At 34.0% G+C, this 23,537-nt stretch overlaps 1 protein-coding gene across 35 annotated transcripts in view; it reads right to left on the reverse strand.

Annotated features, from left to right (window-relative positions):
- The window catches only part of nrxn2a (neurexin 2a), a 762,095-nt gene that overhangs the window by 412,683 nt on the left and 325,875 nt on the right, over positions 1-23,537 (reverse strand). For all 35 annotated transcript variants that reach the window (XM_087299962.1, XM_087299955.1, XM_087299951.1 and 32 more), the window contains 1 exon segment: positions 22,544-22,734. In XM_087299962.1, coding sequence (XP_087156088.1) covers positions 22,544-22,734 — 191 coding nt within the window.

Here is a 23,537-nt window from a genome sequence, read left to right on the forward strand (position 1 = left end):
TAAAACATAATATGCGCATTGACACAAACGACCAAGTGCAAAAACATAAATTACAGCCATGTTCATTCATAATTATGTGAAATAAATGACGAGAGGGTAAGTTTGGTTAAAAAAACTGAAGTTCATTGACTTATGCACAACAGTAAAACAATGCTTTTGCACAACAGTAACACATTGCGAGTAGTAAAGTCTCTTACCTTTGACAGATGTTGTAAATCCGCTGAATAAAACAAAAGGAGCAGATCGCAGATGTGTTTATTTCACTCTCCGAGTCAGAATGAAAATGGCATCTTCAAATTTCCCGCTGGTGCAAAAACACGGAAGTGCGCCACAAAGCGCTAGTGGTCGAAAGTATGCGTGCATGCTCTCTGTCACACACGCACACACACAGAGATAGAGCGCTCCGTGTCAACATACTTTTTATCTTTGGGCTTTTTATAGAAAGTAGCAAGTCTTTACAAGTCAATAGGCGCAAGTCCAAGTGAAAGTCCGAGTCATTTATGTTCAAGTCCAAGTCGAGTTGCAAGTCTTTTCATATTTTGTCAAGTCGAGTCTGAAGTCATCAAATTCATGACTCGAGTCTGACTCGAGTCCAAGTCACATGACTCGAGTCCACACCTCTGAAGTAGCCTATTCAACAAAACCTGCAAATGCTTCTTGGATCTCATAAATATAGGTTATACATGTTTGATAAATTTTGAAATATATGTTGCATATCTGTATCACTTATTCGTATATGTTTGAAATGTAAACGTTAACTTGTATTTCAAATCTATGAATTTGATTTACATATTTAAATTAGAAACTAGATCTGCTTACTGCTTGTTAGAGTAGGCTACAGTATGTGTGTCAGAGAAGCAAGTGAGTAAACTTCAACATTGGGATAAAAATTTATGAGATATGCCCCCAACACCGTTACAAGTATGGGGAGGAAAATAACCTCAAATGATAAAATACATAACAAACATTAGAAAAATGAAAACAAAATAAAATGTTTAGCCTTTTATAATCAAAAGTGTGTTCATTTTGTTTTTACTTAAATTATTCAGCGATTCCTCTGCGTACCACTAGAAGGAAGCCTGCATACCACTTGTGGTACATGTACCACAGTTTGAGAACCACTGGTCTACACTATGATGTAGAGGTCTGCAGGTAAGAGCGGGCGGTCTAACAATATCGCTTCCGACTTCCGAGCAAACGAGCACGCGTATGTATGTGCGAATGAGACAGCATGATGCTGCGTTTAGCTTGTTTGTTGCTGTCTATGTGTGTGCGAATGAGAGAGAGAGAGATTTGTGCTCTCTCTCTCTGTGTGTGTGTGTGTGCGTGTGTGTGTGAATGAAAGAGAGAGCGAGATGCTGTCTGTGTGTGTGTCACTTGCTTGTGCTTGTGCGTGTGTGTGTGTGTGTGTGTGTGTGTGTGTGTGTGTTTATACAGACAGCTTGTTATAGGCTGTCTGGACAATGTATAGCTGGGTGGTTTTCAGCTTTGTTCTCCCCGCGGCTGTTAGCAGGAATGTGCACGTAGGGTAGAAAACGGGGCAGGTCGGGCAGCGAGACGACAAATGCTAAATATAAGTGGGAGCGGTCGGGTTCGGGCTAAAACCTGGCGGGTGCGGGCATGAGCGGGATTCAAAATTTAGTCCCACGCAGATCTCTACTATGATGTTAAGTGTGTAAATGTATAAGTAGATAGTGCATAGTGTATAGTGTGCCGTTTGGGACGCAGCTGATGTTTTTATCATGCCACACTTCTAAACTGTAATTTTCTTCACAGCATCATTAATAATGCAATTTTTCTGCACAAATTCTACTGATAAACATCAATTGATTAACATCCTCAAACTTCACGAGAGCTATGTCTTTAAATGTTGACTGTTATTTTCATAAAAACCTCAACATGGAGACAATTAATAGAGTTCTTACTTACAGAACCCAACTGTTGCACTCTATTGCACACTTTCAGATAATTCAATCAAAATCAAGCCATGTTTACATCGACTGAGCAGAACACTTTCCCTCAAAATAGGCTGCTAGTGAAACCTGTCGAATGAGTCTGGGGTAGGATATGGGTTTTTAAAATAAGGCAGAAATCAATGCTGATGGTGTTGCGTGCGAATTACGCTCATCGTGTTAATTGGAGCTTCATAAGGTGTGATCCTCTGGTACTGTGTGATGAGCTGAATATGTGTGGTTCTCTTTTCAACTAATTCCCTGCTGATGAAGGCTAATACCAATGAAGCTTTGATGTGCAGAACAAAAAGGGGGGAAAAAAAACAGGCCTGTCATAAAACGGCATATAATTATGTAACATCAAAGTTGCCCTTGAGCAACTTTGCGGAGGAGAATGTGGATAAGCATATGTGAAGATGAAGGAGACGGGGTGTGATATATACTCTGACTATACTGCAGGCTCTGGGACAAGGCTCATCTGTGCTGTTTGGGTGTAGAATTGGGTTCAGATGGAGATTTTCAGATGTGGGGCATAGATTTGAGAGGTAGAGAATTGAAATGACAGAAATGCAATCTCCAACGTGGCACATCATGTTCCTGCGTCTGGATCTTAACAGCAGATGCAATACTGTTCAGAGGAGTACATATAATGTATACACAACCACGCATGTTACACACACATTTCTTGACTGAATATTGTGAGCTTTAATATAAGGTTTATGAAAAGTCTGGTACTGCACACAGTCTAGAATCATGTGTGCAATGCTTATTACAAAAAATATATATAAATAAATAAATAAGGAAGTAGATATGAAAATAATAAACCCTAGGTTGTATAAATAATAAACGTATTAAACATTAAATTATAATAATTATTATTATATCATATATTATTATTACTACTAATAATGTTGTTTTAATGTTTATTATTATTATTATTATTATTATTATTATTATTATTATTATTATTATTATTATCATCATCATCATCATCATTGTTAGTAGTATTTGTTTTCATGTTTATTATTATTATTATTATTATTATTATTATTATTATTATTATTATTATTATTATTATTATTATTATTACTATTATTAGCAGTAGTAGTAGTAGTAGTAGTATTATCATCATGCAATGATAAATAAAAATATATAGCTACATGCAATGATACTAATATTTTAATTATAATAATATTTAAAATATTTTTCATATATAACACAAAAAGATACAATAATTTGCATTATTATTATCATTATTATTATTATTATTATTATCGTACAATAATAATTAAAATGTATTGTTATATGCAACACTAAATCCTAATATTTTAATAATAATATTTTACAAACAATTACAATAAAACAATTTTACAATAAAACATTTTTCATATATAATATAGAAAGATACACTATTATTATTATTGTTGTTGTTGTTGTTGTTGTTGTTGTTGTTGTTGTTGTTATTTGCGTTAATATTATTAATAACTCATTTTCTTTTTGGCTTAGTCCCTTTTTATTAATCCGGGGTTGCCACATCGGAATGAACCGCCAACTTATCCAGCACATGTTTTTAGGCGGCAGATACACACTCATACACTATGGACAATAGAGGAATCCCATGCGCACGCAGGAAGAACATGCACACTCCACACATAAACGGCAACTGACCCAGCTGAGGCTCGAACCAGCGACCTTCTTGCTTCGAGGCAACAGCACAACCTACTGCACCGCCAATAGTATTATTATTATTATTACTATTATTATTATTATTATTATTAATATTATTATTAGTAGTATCATTATTATTATTATTATTATTATTATGATTATTATTATTATCATCATCATACAATAATAATTCAAATACATTGCTATATACAGTAATACATATTAAATATTAATTTATTTATTTATAACACAAAATTATTATTATTATTATTATTATTATTATTATTATTATTATCATCTAACAATAACAATTCAAATACATTGCTATATACAGTAATACATATTAAGTATTAATTTATTTATTTATAACACAGAATTATTATTATTATTATTATTATTATTATTATCATTATTATTATTATTATTATTATTATTATTATCATCATCATACAATAATAATTCAAATACATTGCTATATACAGTAATACATATTAAATAATAATTTATTTATTTATAACACAGAATTATTATTATTATTATTATTATTATTATTATTATTATTATTATTATTATTATTGTTGTGGTATAACAACAACAACAACAATAACAATAATAATAATAATAATAATAATAATAATAATAATAATAATAATAATAATAATAATAATAATAATAAACATTAAACTAACCAATTCAAATTGATATTCACTAATAGATAACATTACCTTAATAAAATAACATATTAAGGTGCACTGCAGTGTGGTTTGCAGAAATGGCAGCAGTTAGTGTCAACACAAATAGACCCACAGCTACAGCATAATAAAAGTGTGCTGATGTTATACTTAGTCACTGTTGTTCTTTAACGGCTCACTCTGCTCTTTCATTATTTAATTCTTTCGTTGTGCAAATATACATTGCGGAAAGCATCAGAGATGTCCGGGGGAACCTTTAGATAAACATTCAGTGGGCAGACCATGTTTAGAGGGCATTGTTTGCCAGTGAAATGCAATTTCCAGCCGAGCTCTGCCGGCAAGACAGGCAATTACGCGTTAAAACTGACAAGCAAGAACACATATGGCAATTTTCGTCCCGCGGCCGAAGAGTGGTGATTGTTTGCAGAAATATGCTCTTTTTCCACTCCAACTGAATAAGCCCAATTAGAGCACCATTAAAAGCCCCCTTCATCTCAACCTCTGCACTCTTTAATTTGATCTCACTGCAGATAAGTTGCATTCTTTCACTTCCAACTTTTGCTTTCCATTAAGAGTCACTTCAGCCTCAGTCACTTCAACTAACTACCTGTAATTGGCCCTTCAGTTGAATGAATGGTTGGCTGTAGCGCCGCCCTTTAGGAAACTGATTACATAATCATAGGCATTTGACCATTCAATACAACAGGTGTTACTGGCTGAATCCTAATTGAGCTTCTAAAAGCACTGAACGTCAAAGTGCATTCAGAACCACAAAACATTCATTTTTGCATAACACGTCTATTAATATTATTCCTCCACTGAGTCCAGACTGTAATTCCTAATCAAGACTTCAAGAGGACTATTTTATGGTTGATGCACTGCATGCAGCTACTGTATTATCATAAAATAGGGTGCAAATACTGTAGGGAATAACACTTTTTTGTGATAACTGTGATAAAGGAATGCTAAAATGGAGGTCATTAATCTAGAGATCAAACTAAATATTTTTAAATCTGTACAATAATATGTTCCCATTTTTTTGTCAGTTTATGTAATGTTATGTATTACTGTTTCTTATTTAAACATGTTTGATTTGTACATTTCAGTAGTTAAACAAAACTGGAGAATAATAGAAATATATATATATATATATATATATATATATATATATATATATATATATATATATATATATATATATATATATATATATATATATATATATATATATATTTAATATATAATATATATAAAATTTTAAAAAGTGTTTAAAAATAAGGTGTTTAAAAAGTGTTTAAAAATAAAAAATATTTTTTATATAACTTCACATGTAATAATATTGGTCACAGAGCTTCCTGTAATAGTTGTCGTTTTATATAATAAATAAACAATAAAAAAGCTATTTATTTATTTATTTATTTATTTATTTATTTATTAGTAAACTATTGTGCTTAAAGTGTTGATAAATATTTTCTCCATTAAAAAGTACTCGCAAATGAAAAGTTCACAGGATGGGACATTATGCTGACTATCTGAAAAAAATAGATATGCATTTATTTACATATCTATTTTTTACATATCTTCTGGAGAAAGTCTTATTTGTTTTGAGTATTTTGAGTTTAACATTATTGCCCCCTTAAGCAATATATTTTTTTTCTATTGTCTTCAGAACAAACTCTTACACAATGACTTCCCTAAATAATCTATGGTATCTTGCATAATTAACCTTATTAACCTAGTTAAGCCTTTAAATGTCACTTTAAGCTAAATACTAATATCTTTAAAATATCTAGGCAAGGCAAGTTTATTTATATAGGACATTTTATAGACAATGGTAATTCAAAGTGCTTTACATAAACAAGAATAAATGAAAGAAGAAACTAAAAACAACAGATTAAAATGTGTTAAAACAAGTTTTAAAGGTATCAAAAAGAAAATAAAGTCTGATGTAGCACAGTGCTTGTTCAGTAAAGGCACAGCGAAACAGCTTTTAAGTCTTGATTTAAATGTGTCTAATGTTGGAGCACATCTGATCATTTCTGGAAGCTGATTCCAGCTGCAGGGGGCGTAGTAGCTAAAGGCCGATTCACCCTGCTTGATCTCTTGGAATGTCTAATTTTTCTTGATCCTCATCATCTTAGGGATTTGTTAGGTTTTTATTCAGTGAACATTTCTGTAATGTATTGAGCTCCTAGGCCATTAAGTGATTTATAGACAAGTAATAAAACTTTAAAATCTATTCTAAATGCAACTGGGAGCCAGTGTAAAGACCTGAGGACAGGTGTGATGTGCTCTGATTTTCTGGTTCTGGTCAGAATCCTGACAGCGTTCTGGATGAGCTACAACTGTTCATTACAGTAATCCACCCTGCTGGTGATAAAAGCATGAACAAGTTTCTCTAAGTCCTGCCTTTATTCAAAGCATCTAATTATTGGGTAACACTTTATTTTGGTGGTCCATTAAAGTATTAGTAGACTGCTGCTTAATATCTGCTGATCCTTCAACAGACATTTACCTGACTATAGGAAAGTTTGCAAATTGCAAGTAGGGTTTACACTAACCCTAAACCCAACCCTAACCCCAATACAACAGACAGCTTATAAATGAATGAGAATTAAATGAAATGTAACTGAAATACAACAAACGGACCATCAAAATAAAGTGTTACCAATAATTGCAATGTGTTTGAGATCATGATATACTGATTTAGTTTTATTTAGTAAAAATATTATACTGTCATCATGGCAATATAAAATAAATCAGCTATTAGTAAGTTATTAAAACTATTGTTTAGATGTGTTGAACAATTCTAAATGGGGCAAAATATATACTGGGGGGCAGAAAATTCAGGAGGGCTAATAATTCTGACAGTATATATGTTTTTTGTAAAGTTAAAATTCACAGATGTTTTGTCTGTCCCAAAGCTCATCCTCCCATTAAATCCCCGCTCACAGTACAAAATCATCCCGAGTCAGCTCAGTCTGCTCCACACAGAATAGCCCATGCATGGTTATTAGCTCTGTATGTCTCACTGTTATGCAAAGACTATTAAGCAGACTTCAATCACAATATTCAATTATACAGCCAATAGTTTTTTTCATTAGTCATTCAATGGATGGCTGGGCAGCGGGAGAGCAGAGCTTCTTTTGTAGGCGAGAGGGAGAAAAATCAATTGCTTTCATATGAAGGAACTGCAGGGAGATTGTAAAAATGACATCTCCAGTCATGCGTCTCTGTTGAGTAATGACGAAGCAATATCCCTGCTGGATAAAAATGGAAAGGCAAAAAAGAAACACCTCTGGCTTTGCTCCATGACCGGCGGACTGCCTGGAGATCTAATGCTCCAACAAACGCCCTACTTACTGATTGTGCTGAACCTTTCCTATCATCTTTAACACTAGAACCGCCAGAGGTCTTTATATATCTACATGTAACCATACACATGAGTGTTGTTTTGATGCTGTATGACCAAAAAAAAAAAAAAAACTGTATTAAAGGGCACCTATGATGAAAATCTTTTTTTGGAAGCTGTGTATAGGTATAGTGTGTCTACTGTCATATTGAAGTGACTTTTTAAGTTTCCTGACGTTATAATAGGATCCAAATCCCTCCCATTTTGTGGCCCGCCATTATTATTAAGGAGTGTGGTTTCCCCGCCCACCCAATTCATTGACAGGCACGTAATATGTCTCCGTAGTAACGCGTATATTAATATTACCAATGCAGGATATGTGCAAAGCAACTGAGATTAAAAGATCTGTTTTGCTCTCTGTAATCATCAATCATCATCAAATGTGATCAAGAATGAGTCTTACAAGTTTAAAACGTTTTTAAAACAGTAGATGTTTGTAATGAATAACATCGATTTTACCATCTTTACTTTATCACTGTTACGAGAACCAGCGATCGGTCTCCGGAGATCGCTGGTTTCCACTATAATTATGGACTACACTTCCGCCTTCTTCTGGACTACATATGAATACATGCACTTCTCCCAGACACTCACGCCTGCTCACTCATCTAGACTGATTGACACCCTTCATAAGCCACTCATTTACTCATCCAGTTGGCGGAGTCTTGTTCACTTCTAGTGACATTATAACGTGTTTCTCCTTGTCTTGTTTTCTCCGTGTTTAGACCCTAGTCTTGTTTATCCTTGTTCTCCTGTTTAGCCGCCTGCCTTATGACCTATTGCCTGAATATTGATTACGACTCTGGATTTGCCCGCATATACCTGTTAATACCTGATTTGACCATTGCTTGCTTGACATTGAATAAACCTGCATATTGGATCTTACCTCCAGTTGTGTGTGTCACCCCCGGCGTTACAATCACTAAATCTGCATGTCAGTACAAGACGCTTCAATCCCGGCTTGTGGACATTAAATCAGGTTTATTTTGTATATTAACATATCGGATATCCAAACAGCAGTGGATATTAACGTGTATCTTGTCACATTTGCTGTGCAAAAACAGTGCAAAGTTAAACGCACTGTGTATGTGTGTCCCTGCTGTGTGTGTGCATGAACTTTGTATTGACACTGTGTGTCACTTATTATGGCAGAAAGGCTTGAATTAACTCTACAGCACATACCAAATAATTATTAGTAACATTCTTACTGTAGTATTTCTCACAATTGTTTTGAGAGATCAGCTTCCTTCATGTCTGTCACTGTGCTGTTTATCTGACGGAGACAGAGGCGAAGACATTTTGACAGGCTCTAGGGAACGGTGGGCGGGGAGGACTAGCATTAAAGGCACAGGCAACAAAAACAGCTACATATTGTTCAGAGCAGAAGTTCACAAACTTCTGATGGGTATAAAATAATCTGATGAATGTTTTGAGCTAAACGTTACAGACACATTCTGGAGACACAAATGACTTATCCTAAATAAGTATTTAATAACTTGAATATTTACCTTTACAAATATTATTCAGACAGATATAATGTAGTATTTTTAAATTGTGTTTTGTTTAAACAAATTTAAGGCAGGTGGGGTGAGGGGGGTCTTGTAAATACCACACTTTTAGTAAAAGTCAATAACAAATGTTAGTGTATGTGCATTAAAAAAACAGGTATGGTAAATAATGTATATGCAGAAAAACTTTTAATTTTCAGTAACCTGGTTAAAGCGCTTACGGTGAACTGTATGCCATTACAAAACAACCATGTTTAACGTCTGTTTTCTTTAAAAATTAGTGATCTTCACAACAATATTGATATATGATATGAAGTGGGTATCAGAATGTTCAAGAAGCACTGCATAAAATTCCATTTTTTTCTGTGCCTTGTCTTAAACAACATAAAAAGTTATTGTACTTTAGGATTTTCAGCTGAGTTTCTGTGTTAGCCTTCTGATCCTGACGGTGCTTGCATGTAAACGGCTTATCGTCTCATTTCACGCTTCAACATCTACATGAATGCTTAAGCTTATTTAACTGATTATATTTTAATAACATTATGACATTGGTGCTGTAAAAGGAACCATCTAACATTTCAAAAAGTCACATTAATTGTTTACTGGAAGTTTATTGGTAGAGTAAAAAACACTAGCTATGCATATACCCTATTGTGCTAACAGCATCTCCTTAAGCTAGCGGTGTAGGTAAAGTTGTCTTTTTAGTATTATAATGACTGGAAGTATACATTAGGAGCAGGTGATCATTAGTGGTGTGTGCTGTGCAAAGAAGCACTTTTGCTAAGCAACACCTGAAGTATTAACCTTCGCAGTGTAAATTTTGCACCGTTTATGATAGAGAACAAAATGACATATCTGCTAGCCTGCTGATGCTGATGGAGCTTGCATGTAAACTGTTTTTCGTCTCACTTCATGCTTGAAAAACTTCAGGAATGCTTAAGCCTATTTAATTGATTATATTTTAATTGCATTACGAAATTAATGTTGTAAAAGGAACCGTTAAAATTTTAAAAAGGCACATTAACCGTTCATTGGAAGTTTACTGGTAGTGTAAAAACAGGAGCTGTGCATAAACCCTATTGTGTTAACAGCATCTCCTTAAGCTAGCGATGTAGGTAAAGGTGTCACTTTAGTAATATAATGACTGGAAGTATACAGTAGCAGCAGGTGATCATTAGTGGTGTGTGCTGTGGAAAGAAGCACTATTACTAAGCAACACCTGAAGTATTAACCTTCGCGGATTAAATTTCGCACCATTTTGTAATAGAGGACAAAATGACATGTCAAAGCCTGCAGCTTGTTGAAGAGGTGCTGGAGATGCTGATGGAGTGCTATTAATTTTATAAGCGATCAAGCTTAAAATGTACGTACCTACATTCTCAGAAATAAAGGAACAAAATCTGTCACTGGGGTGGTACCTTTTCAAAAGGTAAACTTTTATTCCGTATTGGTGAACATTAGTGCCTTTAGCTATACTTTTGTATCTTTAAGGTTCACTTTTGTACCTTTAAGGTATCTTGAGGTGTTATTATGACAAGTTATTATTTAGGGTGGCACAGTGGCTCAGTGGATAGCACTGTCACCTCACAGCAAGAAGCTCACTGGTGCGAGTTCCAGCTGGGCCAGTTGGCATTTCATTTTGGAGTTTGCACGTTCTCCCCATGTTGGTGTGGGTTTCCTCAGGGTGCTACAGTTGAAAGACATGAGCTATAGGTGAATTGAATAGACAAAATTGTCCGTAGTGTATGAGTGAATGAGAGTGTATGGGTATTTCCCAATATTGGGTTGCAGCTGAAAATGCATCATGTGTGTAAAAACATATGCTGGAATAGTTGGTGGTTTATTCCACTGTGGCAACCTCTGAAATAGAGACTAAGCTGGAGGAAAAATACTGAAATAATAAAGTTAGTATTTAATTATGAATATTTGAATTGACTTTTTCATTAATTGTAGCAAAACCAAAATTACATTAACTGAACTGCTCATCTGTTGAGTCTATAATTATGTAACAAACAAATGCAGATCAGACAAGATACAGAGGTAGACATTTGTACTTTAGTCCTTTTTTTCAAATTTAACAACATAAAAACAGTGGACAAATTAGAGCGGTTTTCAGATTGGCCGCAACTGTACGTAGGTGTGCGGTCCCCCTGCCCACCAATATTGATTGACAGCTGCGTGCATTAACATGTCTCCGTAGTAATGCATAAAATCATATTGACAAGGCAGGACGAACGCAAAGTACAAAAGGTCTGTTCAGTTTGCTAGGATCATCAATCATCATCAGACGTGATCAAGAGTGAGTTTTACAAGTTTAACATGTTTTAAAACGTGTGCATGTGTGTAATGAAGTGAAGCGATTCACTTCAGATTCACTTCATCAGCACAGCCGCGTGTCTCTCTCACTGTCTCTCTGTGTGTGTGTGTGTGTCTGCGTGTCTACGCTATGTATGTGTGTGTGTGTCTGCGCTACTTGTCTGTGCTATGTGTGTGTGTGTGTCTGCCTGCGTGTCTATGTTATGTATGTGCGTGTGTGTCTTGCTACGTGTCTGCTATGTGTGTGTCTGCCTGTGTCTACGCTATTTATGTGCGTGTGTGTCTTGCTCTGTGTGTGCTATGTGTGTGTGTGTGTGTCTGCGCTGTGTGTGCGTGAACTCATTGTTGCAAAAAGGCATCAAATTCTGATTGGTAAAGTTCTTACTGTAGTATTTCTCACAAACGTTACGTGAGATCTGCTTCCTGAGGCAGCTGAGGGCGTGTTGAGGCATGTTGCTGACAGGCATGTGGAAACGGTGGGCAGGGATGACTCGCCTTAAAGGCCCAGTGCAAAAAAACAGCAACAACCTTTTCCCAGCTATAATACAAACACTTCATACAGCTATAATAAATACTCTGATGGGTGTTTTGAGCTGAAACTTTACAGACACATTCAGGGGACACTAAAGACTTATAATAAATATGAAAAAGGGGTAACCTATGTGCCCTTTAAGTAACTGCTTTGACAGTTGTTGTATGATTCTAAACTGAGCCTTATGACATTCTTGTTAGGTTGTTCTTCTTGTTTTAAGTTTTGCAGTTTAATTAGTTTTAATCAGGTGTCATGTGGACTGAAGACATTGGGTTTCATTTTCACTATTTATTTTTGCCACCTAGTTTAGACGTTAGACTTAAGTTTTTTGTTTTGTTTCGTTAAAATTTTAATTTGCCTTAATATTGCAAATCTTAACTTCTTTTTTCCCATCATTATCATCACATCTTTTGTTTGAATCATTAAGTAAAATCAATTCCTGCCTCATCTTTGATCTGTCGCACACATTACATTCGTCTCACCTAAATGTTACAGCATCCCTTTTAAACTTCATAAACTCATAGCACATATATATTCAACGATTCAAAAAATGTAAATAAACCAAGCAGACTTTTTTGCTCTATTAAAGTCAATTGGTATTGTCTGTTTGGTTATACGAGTAGAAAGAAGTAAAGAATGAATTTCTTTTTTTTTTCTGGTGAAGCATCACCTTAAGAATAAGATCTTAACTCAACACGATGTTGACATTTTCTGTATAGCTGTTTCTCACATCTGCAGAGAAAAATGTGAGAGAATAACACTAGCCGATGGTGATGCTGGTTTCAACAATGCTGTGAAAAATGTTTTTAGTTACAGTAGTTCAGTTTCTTGGTGTTTGCTTGCTTATCCAGCAGAAAAAAAATCTATCTATGGCATTCAGGTCTTTAGTCAAGGCTCGGAACTCTCTTTCAAATGTAAATTATTGCAAAGTGATCTTGCTCTTTCCTCCAAATTTAATTGACATTTTTAACAGTTTGAAGTGACATGTTGTCTGGATTGGTCTTGTAAATTACAGCACAAAAACCTAATAATACACTGCCAGTACTTTTTCTATTATTTCACAGACTTTTTCTTTATTTAATAATTCTTATACAATAAATAGTTTAAAAATACTTTCAAAATCATAACAGCTTAAAGATGTCGCTCATATAAAGAATGAAGTCACATGAATTTCTCAGAGCTTTTCACAGACTTCAACAAAGTGTAAAAATCTTGATGGTTCTGTGGGTCTTATCTATTAAATCTGATCTTTACTTTGTATTTTCTATTGGATTCAAGTAAGCTGATTGTCTGGGCCAGTCTACAACTTGATTTTCTTTCTCTGAAGCATTTGAGAGTTTCCTTGGCTATGTTTTGGATCGTCTTGCTAGCATGTCCACCCTGGTTTCGTCTATATCAGCCTGATAATCTAGATATTGAACTGAAGCAGCTAATATTAATTTACACTAACAAAAAGGCAAACGGTTGCTGAAAAACGTGTTCAATACTTTTTTTTTTTTCCTGTAGATGAATACATTAATTTGTAAACTAATTAGATTTGTGTGTGTGTTTTTAATTTTTTTATATGTCTATTTATTTGGTTGTTATAAACATCTGGTCAAGTCAACAGCATCTTTTTCTGCAAATTTAAAAGAATATCTTAAAATATAAATATTTTACTTAAACACATAACTATTACATAATCCTCTGGAATAATTCTTCATAATCTGTGGAAATAAATGGGTTTCATCAAGTGTTTATGTGCTAATATTCTTCCAAAAAATCTATTTAATGGAAGAAAGAAGTGAAGGCATGACTTTCAATAACAGTGCATCTTATAAAACGGCCAGCACGCTCCTTTCTAACAAGCAACACAAAATCAAAAGTCTCCTTTGTTCAACATTTGCTTCTAATGTCGATTTAAAAAAAAAGAACAACCAAAAAAAAAAAAAAAAAAAAAAGAAGCATTGACTGAATTGGCCACCAACAGCTCATTAATAAACTCATTGACATTCACATTTCATAGCAGCACCTGGATTTCCCTCGCGCCGGGGGGAACAGGAAAGCAATTCGATTCCAAGTCAATAAAACAAATTTTCTGAAAACATTTACAGGGGCGGCATGGCAGTTCCTTGAGGAAGGAAAAAAAGCGCAATTATCGGACAGCATGAAAAAGAGCTTGTCACGAACTCTCTCCACATATGCTCATTTCAACACACACACAACAGGTCAAGCGTCACTTTTCAACTAAAAAACAGCACCTTCCCGTCGGAGGATGTTCATTTTACACTTCACAGAAGAGCACTGGACCCGAGGGACGGTTACGCCGCTCTCCATTCTCTCCGGCATAATTGCTTGAACAATTACAACTGACACCAACTGTGAATTTGCTCTTTTGATGTTTAAAGGACTTGTTCGGTGGCAGCCAAATAATAATAAAAAAAAAAAGACCTTGGAGCCTGACAGCAGGAGTTTGCACTTTATGGCCTTATTTGATTTGGCCTTTATTATTCTTGTTCTTAAAGCAGCTTGTTGACGTACAATTAGAATTCAGTTCTGGTGGCTTTTTTACATGTCAATTTTTTTCAGATGTTTTATCTGGGCATCGTGGCTAGCAGATCATGAACATAGAGCCAAAATACTTTGTAGTTTATAATGTAAAAATCCATCCATCCATCCATCCAGAACATCTATTATTAATAGTGAATAAATAAATGTATACAACAGTGCTGTCTATTGCTCTGCTCACATACAGAAACAAGCAGAGGACACTCTACAAATTGACAAATATTGCAGCTGTTGGACAACAATGTACTTTTGAGGCTCTTTTAGTCGAGAATGTAGTTGTCTAGATTGCAACTATGCAGTTTATTTATAAAAACGGTGCCTATTTAACATATTTACAATTTCTGAGAGACATCGGATCGGTGGCCATTAGCCTGTCTTTGAGCAGAGCAAAGATTTTTCATGTTGTTTATCCACAAGAGTAATTTCTAACTACAGCTGATCAAATTATATTAAACAGGTTAATGACATTCTGAGCCAATCTCTCTTTTGTGTTGTGTATTGCTGTATTTATACCATAAAATTGTAGTGTATTGAGTGTGAGGTGGGATTCACAAATCAGGAATGTATGCATTTTTGTGTTGGCCACTCTTTGTATAACCCTGAGCTACTTTTTGGTTGGCATTCTACTTGTTTTCTAATGCTGTCATGTGTTTAGCGTTTTTCCTTATTAGAAACACAACTGTAATCTGCTAGTGATTGCTGCTTTGGCTTATTTGGGGATAATTATTGTGATCTCCAGATTTCAACAGAGAAATACTGGGAGATATATCTGTAGACTGATTGCATTTCATGCCCTTCAGCCTTATTATCTTAAAATGTGAGCAAAATCACCTGTTTTGTCATCACTTTATATTACACTAGAGAATCCTTCATATACTAGCTCTAAAGTGACATTGGTGAAGTTGCAAAGGTTTCTGCTGTCAGCTGCAAATGTGAATGAGGGGCTGAAAAAAGTAGTTCCTCTTACAAAAGCGTTTAATTTTCTTTTTATGTACACAATTATGTTGTCAAAATGTTGACAACAAATGCAAATGCCGATATACAGCCATATCGCTCTGCAACTCGTGTGATATTGCTCTATTATTTGACAGTTTGACTGTCAATATCATTCAAATGAATAATAATAATAATAATAATAATAATAATAATAATAATAATAATAACAATAATAACAATAATAATAACAATAATAATAATAATAATAATCATAATCATAATAATTATTAAATATATAATAAAAATAAAATAATAATGTCTGATTGGACATAAACAACAATGTAAAGGATAAAAAAATTGGATCGTCATACTTCTTGACCAAATTAAAATGTAAAAAGCATCCAACTGGAAAACAAAATGATAATTTCCTGCTGCTAACTGTATTAAATCAATTTAAATTACTATTATAAATTATAAATAGCTGTCAAACTGTGACTTGAAAGGCTATTTCACCCAAAAAATGTTAAATTCTGCCATCATTTACTCTCCCTTTAGTTGTCCCAAACCTGTTTGAGTTTCATTACTCTGTTGAACACAAATGGAGTAATTTTGAAAAAAGCTGCAAACCTGTAAATCCCATTAACTTCAAAAGTATCTGTTTTTCATATAATGAAAGTCAATGATTACAGGTTTTGAGATTTCTTTAAAATTCGACAAAAAACAACTCTTTGTTTTGGAACCAGTTGAGGGCAAGTAAACGAGTGAATTTTGATTTTTAATTAAATTGAATAATTTTTAATCATTCAAATCTGCAACATTACTAGTTGCCAATCTATATTTTCAGGAAGAAAATACAGCAACAGCAGTCACTGTAAGAAAAAAATAAACTGACAAAATCTTCCTTCTACTTGTTCAGTGGTTACCGTATTTTCCGCACTATAAGGCGCACCTAAAAGCCTTAAATTTTGTTATAAAACGGCCATGCGCCCAATAATCCGGTGCGCTTTATGTGTGCACGGAGTTCAAAAATCTGTCTAATCTGGACAGTTAGAAGACCAACTTAAATGAATTCGGAGCTTGCTGTCATTCCGGGAGGACTAACAAAAGAACTTCAACCGCTGGATATTGGTGTAGACGGCGTTTAAAGTGAAGTTGCGAGCTGCGTGGGAGCAATGGATGACAGACGGCGAACACACTTTTACTAAGACTGGTAAGCATGCCGGGCGAGTTACGCCACCATATGTGAATGGATTGTGGATGCCTGGGCTAGGGTGTCTGCTTTAACTTTTGTCCGAGCTTTCGCAAAAGCCGGAACAGCCACCCGGTAATGAGACTGACTCCGACAATGATGAGGGAGAACCCGGCGTGTTTGATGACGAAACTGCCCAGCTGTTCAATTCAGACACAGAAGATGAGGACTTTGATGGATTTTTGGGAGAAGACTGATTGAAAAAAATAATAATGTGAGTGTATTGTTAAATAGTACAATAAAGTTCAACTAAACTATGTTAACTGTTTTGCTTCCATTACCTTTTTTGCAGACAGTGTATTTTAGCGTGCGCCTTATAATACGGTGCGCCTTATGTATGGGTCAAGTACAGAAATAGACCCCGTAATTGAGACTGCGTCTTATAATCCGGTGCGCTTTATAGTGCGGAAAATACGGTAGATTATGTGGTCTTGACAAACAAAGTGGTTCTGTTTTCTGCTTTGTGAACTTGTCTCAGCTTTCTTTGAGCGTCGACACAAAACTAAACACTGCCTGCCAAGATTTCTGCCAAGATGCCAGCATAAAGTCTAGGATATTGCCATGGCAGTAACTGCTGAAGTCTTTTCAATCAAAATATTTAATTTCAGCACACACCAAGAATGAAGTAAATATACATGAGATTCATGTCTCTGCATTTCATGTAATAAATAAATAAATAAATAAATAAAGGATGATTAAAAAAGTGAAGTATCTGATAATCCAATATGTTGCAATAATCCAACTAATGCATGTGTTAATTACTTTTTTATATAAATATGAAATAATATTAAAATAACATTTATTTAACATTTCATTCAACTATGTATAATATAATATAATATAATATAATATAATATAATATAATATAATATAATATAATATAATATAATATAATATAATACAATATAATATAATATAATATAATAAAGGGGTTAGGCAGTGGCGCAGTAGGTATACTGTCGCCTCACAACAAGAAGGTCGCTGGTTCGAACCTCGGCTCAGTTGGCGTTTCTGTGTGGAGTTTGCATGTTCTCCCTGCCTTCGCGTGGGTTTCCTCCGGGTGCTCCAGTTTCCCCCACAGTCCAAAGACATGCGGTACAGGTGAATTAGGTAGGCTATATTGTCCGTAGTGTATGAGTGTGTGTGTGTGTGTGTGAATGAGTGTGGATGTTTCCCAGAGATGGGTTGCGGCTGGAAGGGCATCCGCTGCATAAAAACTTGCTGGATAAGTTGGCGGTTCATTCCGCTGTGGCGACCCCAGATTAATAAAGGGACTAAACTGACAAGAAAATGAATGAATGAATATAATATAATATAATATAATATAATATAATATAATATAATATAATATAATATAATATAATATAATATAATATAATATAATATAATACACAACTTCAAATCAGAAAAAGTTGGGACAGTATGGAAAACGCAAATGCAAAAAAAAGTAGTGATTTTTAAATTTACTTTGACTTGTATTTCATTGCTGACAATATTAGAAACATTATTTAATTTGTTCCTCGCTATTTTTTATTTATTTATTTTTTATGTATTCCAGTTTTGGTCTTTGCAACACATTTCAAAAAACGTTGGAAGAGTAAAGCATTTACCCCTTTGAAATGTTGCCCTTTCTTTTCACAACACTTAAAAAACATTTAGGTACTAAAGACATGAAGTGATGAAATGTTTCAGGCGTAATTTTGTCCCATTCTTACTGCAAACTTAAGGTGGGCAGTAGTATGATGTCTTCATTGTCACATTTTGTGCTTCAAAATGTGCCACACATTGCTTCTGGGCACTGTTAACTTAGGGCTTTCTTTTGGCACAGTCCAGTTTTCGCTGGCATTGGTGGAAGTAACTACGTATTGTGGTACTTGACAAAGTTAACAAAAAAGTAGGCTTGTGCCCTTGTTTTTTTAGGCACTGAGAGTCCTCCAGATTCCTTGAATCTTTTAATGATGCTATGCACTGATGAAGGTGAAATATTCAAATGTCTTCCTATTTTATTTATTTATTTATTTTTTTGATAGAGGAACATTGTTTTTTAACAATTCAATAATTTTTCTCACATATTTGTTGGCAAACTGGCGATACTCTGCCCATCTATGCTCTTGAAGGACTAGACCTTTCTTAGATGCTGGTTTTGTACCAAATCATAATAACAAGTAACTTATTCACCTGATTACTAGCCCAAAATTGCTCCTGTCCCAGCTTTTTTTTTTTTTTTTTTTTTTTTTTTTGGAATGTGTTGCAGATCTGAATGACAAGAAAGGATGTATATTTACAAATGAAATGAAGTTGACCAGACAAAACATGAAATTTTTATAGGCATTATCCATACTGTCCCAACGTTTTCTGATTTGGGGTTTATATAATATAATATAATATAATATAATATAATATAATATAATATAATATAATATAATATAATATAATATAATATAATATAATATAATTGTTATTTGTTTTACAAATCAAATTATTCCTAAAACCTTAATCATCATTAATATTAAACAAATATTAATGAACATTAACAAATTTTATAAATATTCATATGTTTAGTGTATAGTTATTGTAATAGCTGTTGATGTCTTTTAAACCAAAATAGTTTATTTCAGCATACACCAAGAAAAAAATATACACATGAGATTCATTTCTCTATATTTCATATTGAGGAAGGCATTGTGCCGAAACGTCTGTGTCTTTTAATCACCCGTAGAATGTAAGAGAAAGAAAAAATAAAAACAGTACGAAGCAATTACTTGAGTGCAAATCATTACCTTTTTGGAATAATAGCATTGACAAGATTGACCCACCAAACCAAAGAAGTTTCTAAAAAAAAACAAGCATGCAGGGCAAACTTCAGCAACTCTATATTTCATATTAAAAATATATATATATATACATATTTTTTTTTTGTGCCCAGAGTCAAGCAGCACCTGCTTAGGAAAGCAAACGCAGATTTGGAAGCACTAAAATTATGCAAAGTCAGTGGCGTGTTGTTGTTGTTTTTCTCTTTCCCTGTAGGCGCTGCTCTTTGTTCTTCTAATTACAGCCGAAGGAGCAGAAAACGATAGCGATGGTGAGAAGTACTGTAGATTTCAGAAGCAATATGGTTTAAACAAGGAGCTGCGAGCTGTGTAAATACCTATCAGGAAAGATACTCATTAAAGCTCAATGCCAGAGTTTGAAATCAAACCCAAGATGAACGTAAATCGGCAAATGTGGATCTAAGCGTGTCTAAGAATGAGATAATGCTTGATAAAAGAAATATGGAGCCTTAATAAGCACAGTGAGAGTAGTGACGAAAAAATATAGTTCATATCTTAAAGACTGAATTACACTCAACTGAATAGCTTTTTTTTTTAAGATTAACATTTTAGCTATAATAAATCAATCATATTTTATTTAAAGGACAATATATGGAACAGATATATAATGCAGCTACATGGCCCTGAATCTCAAAGTATTTTTTTTGTGTGTTATATTTGGACAATATGATAGAGATAAGCATCACACAGTGACTGTTTTAGGACCAAATTCTATATAACAGTTCAGTAAAACTTAAAACCGTGTCATATTTTGAACACAATGTTGTCTAGTTGTGCTCAGTTTTATCCCAACATACTTTTGCCAAAAAAACTCATTTCCTGTAAACACGCAACAGTGTTTTTTCTTTATGAATGGATCTGCAAGGTGAACCAATGATTCATATGAATAGATGTTTACTTCATTGCTGAATGAATCAGTCTATTGAAAAACACAAATGAATGAATGATTCACTTAGTAGATATTTACCACCGATTAATGGCTACAATATTACCTTATTAAGACTATTATCAAAATTATATATATATTTTTTATTTATTTTTTTATCAATCATAATAATAAAAAATAAAAATTGTAAAACAAAAATTCTATCATCACTTACATTTGTGTCATCCTAAACATTTATAAATATATATTCTTTTGTAGACTATTGTTAAAAAAAAGACCAAACTGTTTTGGAGCTGCAATAAATGATCTGTAAAAATATTGAAACACTATTATGTATACACTTTATAATTTTATAATTATATAGGTTGTTTTTACATGATGTCATTGATGGTGCACAAAATTCAGATGGAGGGCAGGTAGTGGTTCTTTAACATAGAAATCGCTATAAGAACATCAAAATGTTTCTGTTTTATGTAGTTGTAATTGTTTAAATTGGGCAAAATAAGAACTGCAGAACAGCTTTTATAGACTTTCAAAACTGGCTGAAAAAAGGAAGAAAAGGAGGTGTGTAATAAATATTTTTTCAATACATCCATGTGTACAAACTTTTTTTGAACACGATAATTTGTTTGACAGCACCAATAAATATTCTATACAGGCCTCGTTAAATGTATAAATATGTTATTGTGTTATATAAAATAAACACATATAAAAACACCACCACTTATACAAAATCCAGATAAAAATTTAAATAGCGTACTCTGCCATGTAATCGCTGCAAAGAAATCTCTGTCTTGTTTTGAAATAAAGTCAGTCTTTGCTGGCGTTTTAGCAGAATAAACAACCATAACGTTAAGGTCTATATGTGCAGCAAAGTTAATCGACGGAACAAAAAAAGAAATGCAACACTTGCGACAAAATCTAGTGGAGCACTTTTCTCCCTTAAATAATAATGTAGACTATGCGTCCATGCTTATGCATGCTTTTATCAGTAATTTTGTGATGCCTGGAAGGATATCGGCATGGGGAAAAACTATAATAATTTATAATAAACATGTTTTTGAACCACATAGTAAAGTGTATAATGTGTACAACTCTGTGTTACAGAATACTGTGGTAAGCAGAAAAAATGCAATACATACTGTAACGTTAGTGTAAACTGTGCTGCATTGTGATTAGAGAACAAAACTGAAGCATATTAATTCATTTGTCTGTAACTATAATTTTGTTGTATTTGCAACAATATTTTTCATGTAATGTAATTATACAGTACCTAACGTCTCAATGACAAGTAAATATATTTTAGTTTAGTAGAAAACTCCTATTCCCTACTTCCTATTTATATCTCCTTTAAAATATGGCATAAATTGAACTTTCCTCTGTGTCTTCGATTTAGTTTTTTACTTCCTGCCCTCAATCTGAATTTTCAATGTAATCAGAACCATGTGATAAAAACAACCCATGTTATATAAAAATTAAACATAATTAAAATTAAATATTTACTTGCCTTTTTGGCATTACAAAACTAATGTTAGGGTAGTTCAGCTGTTGCTCTCACCCTCAAGCTGTTCCAAATGTCTGAATAATCGGTTTCTTACAGCACATTCTAGGGTCAAAAAAACGTTTTAAATGACTTCCTTTACATTCCACAGAACAAAGTCAGTCATACGGATTTTGAAGGATATCTGCATGAGCAAAAAGGATAGCATCTTCACTTTTATGTCATCTTTCAGCTAGCATCAGTGCAAATACTCTTTTGAGGTAAAAGAACTACTAAAAATGTTGAACCGCCATGAAATCAAAAATAATCAAATAAAAGGCATTGGCAGCCATTTTGTTCAGTACCAGCCCTTATTGCATATACAATTACATTACAAAAACAGTTATTAAAAGAATGATGTAATCAATTTTCTGCTATTTGTGTCATTACTTAACACCACATCTCAAACCATTCGCATTCCATTGACTCAATATAATGTGTAAATATAAAGAGAACATAGGTGAATATGCATACCTTTGAGGTCCAGGTTGCGGGCTCCATTGGAGTGCTGCGTGACAGTACGCGAGTCGATCTTGAGCGTGTGCACGTTGCTGTCATCGCGGGACACCATCACGTTGTGCCACTGGTTGTCATTGAGCGGCTTGTCGGAGTTGCCCTTCATGAGCGACGGCCCATTGCCCAAGTCGAAAACATAATGGATGTACCTGCAATACATCAGTTCCCCTGTCAATCACACAGCCCAGTGGAATCAGGCAACCCTCTTTAGGATGACAATACTGCCTTTCTGCTTCCAAATCAATATCTGTAATAAGGCTTGAAATACTGCCACAGACAGACTTCCACCCTGTCAGATGCGCGGTGTGTGCAGACAGTAAACAGCTTACAGGCAGAAAAGTGTCTCTTTAACTGTAATACACTGTGGCGCTATTTATTTAGACCTTTCTGGATGCTTTGAAATGGTTGAGCATTGAAGGCCTCTTCTTTACTATACCACTTTTATTTAAAGATTTTTGATGAGCAGTTGTCAAGGATAAATACAAATTGTCTGATTAAAAATTGTTGTAATATTGTGCACGACTAATATTGCAATAATATTGTTACTATATGTTAATATGTGTTATCTATCTATAATATATATAAAAACATTAGTTATTAGATAAATACTGTAGGTAGACAGGTAGGTAGGTAGGTAGGTAGGCAGGTAGGTAGGTAGGTAGGTAGGTAGGTAGGTAGGTAGGTAGGTAGGTAGGTAGGTAGGTAGGTAGGTAGGTAGGTAGGTAGGTAGGTAGGTAGGTAGGTAGGTAGGTAGGTAGGTAGGTAGGTAGGTAGGTAGGTAGGTAGATAGATAGATAGATAGATAGATAGATAGATAGATAGATAGATAGATAGATAGATAGATAGATAGATAGATAGATAGATAGATAGATAGATAGATAGATAGATAGATAGATAGATAGATAGATAGATAGATAGATAGATAGATAGATAGATAGATAGATAGATAGAT

Source organism: Danio rerio, chromosome 21 (assembly GCF_052040795.2).
Source record: "Danio rerio strain M-AB ecotype USA chromosome 21, GRCz13ab, whole genome shotgun sequence".
Lineage (NCBI taxonomy): Eukaryota > Metazoa > Chordata > Actinopteri > Cypriniformes > Danionidae > Danio > Danio rerio.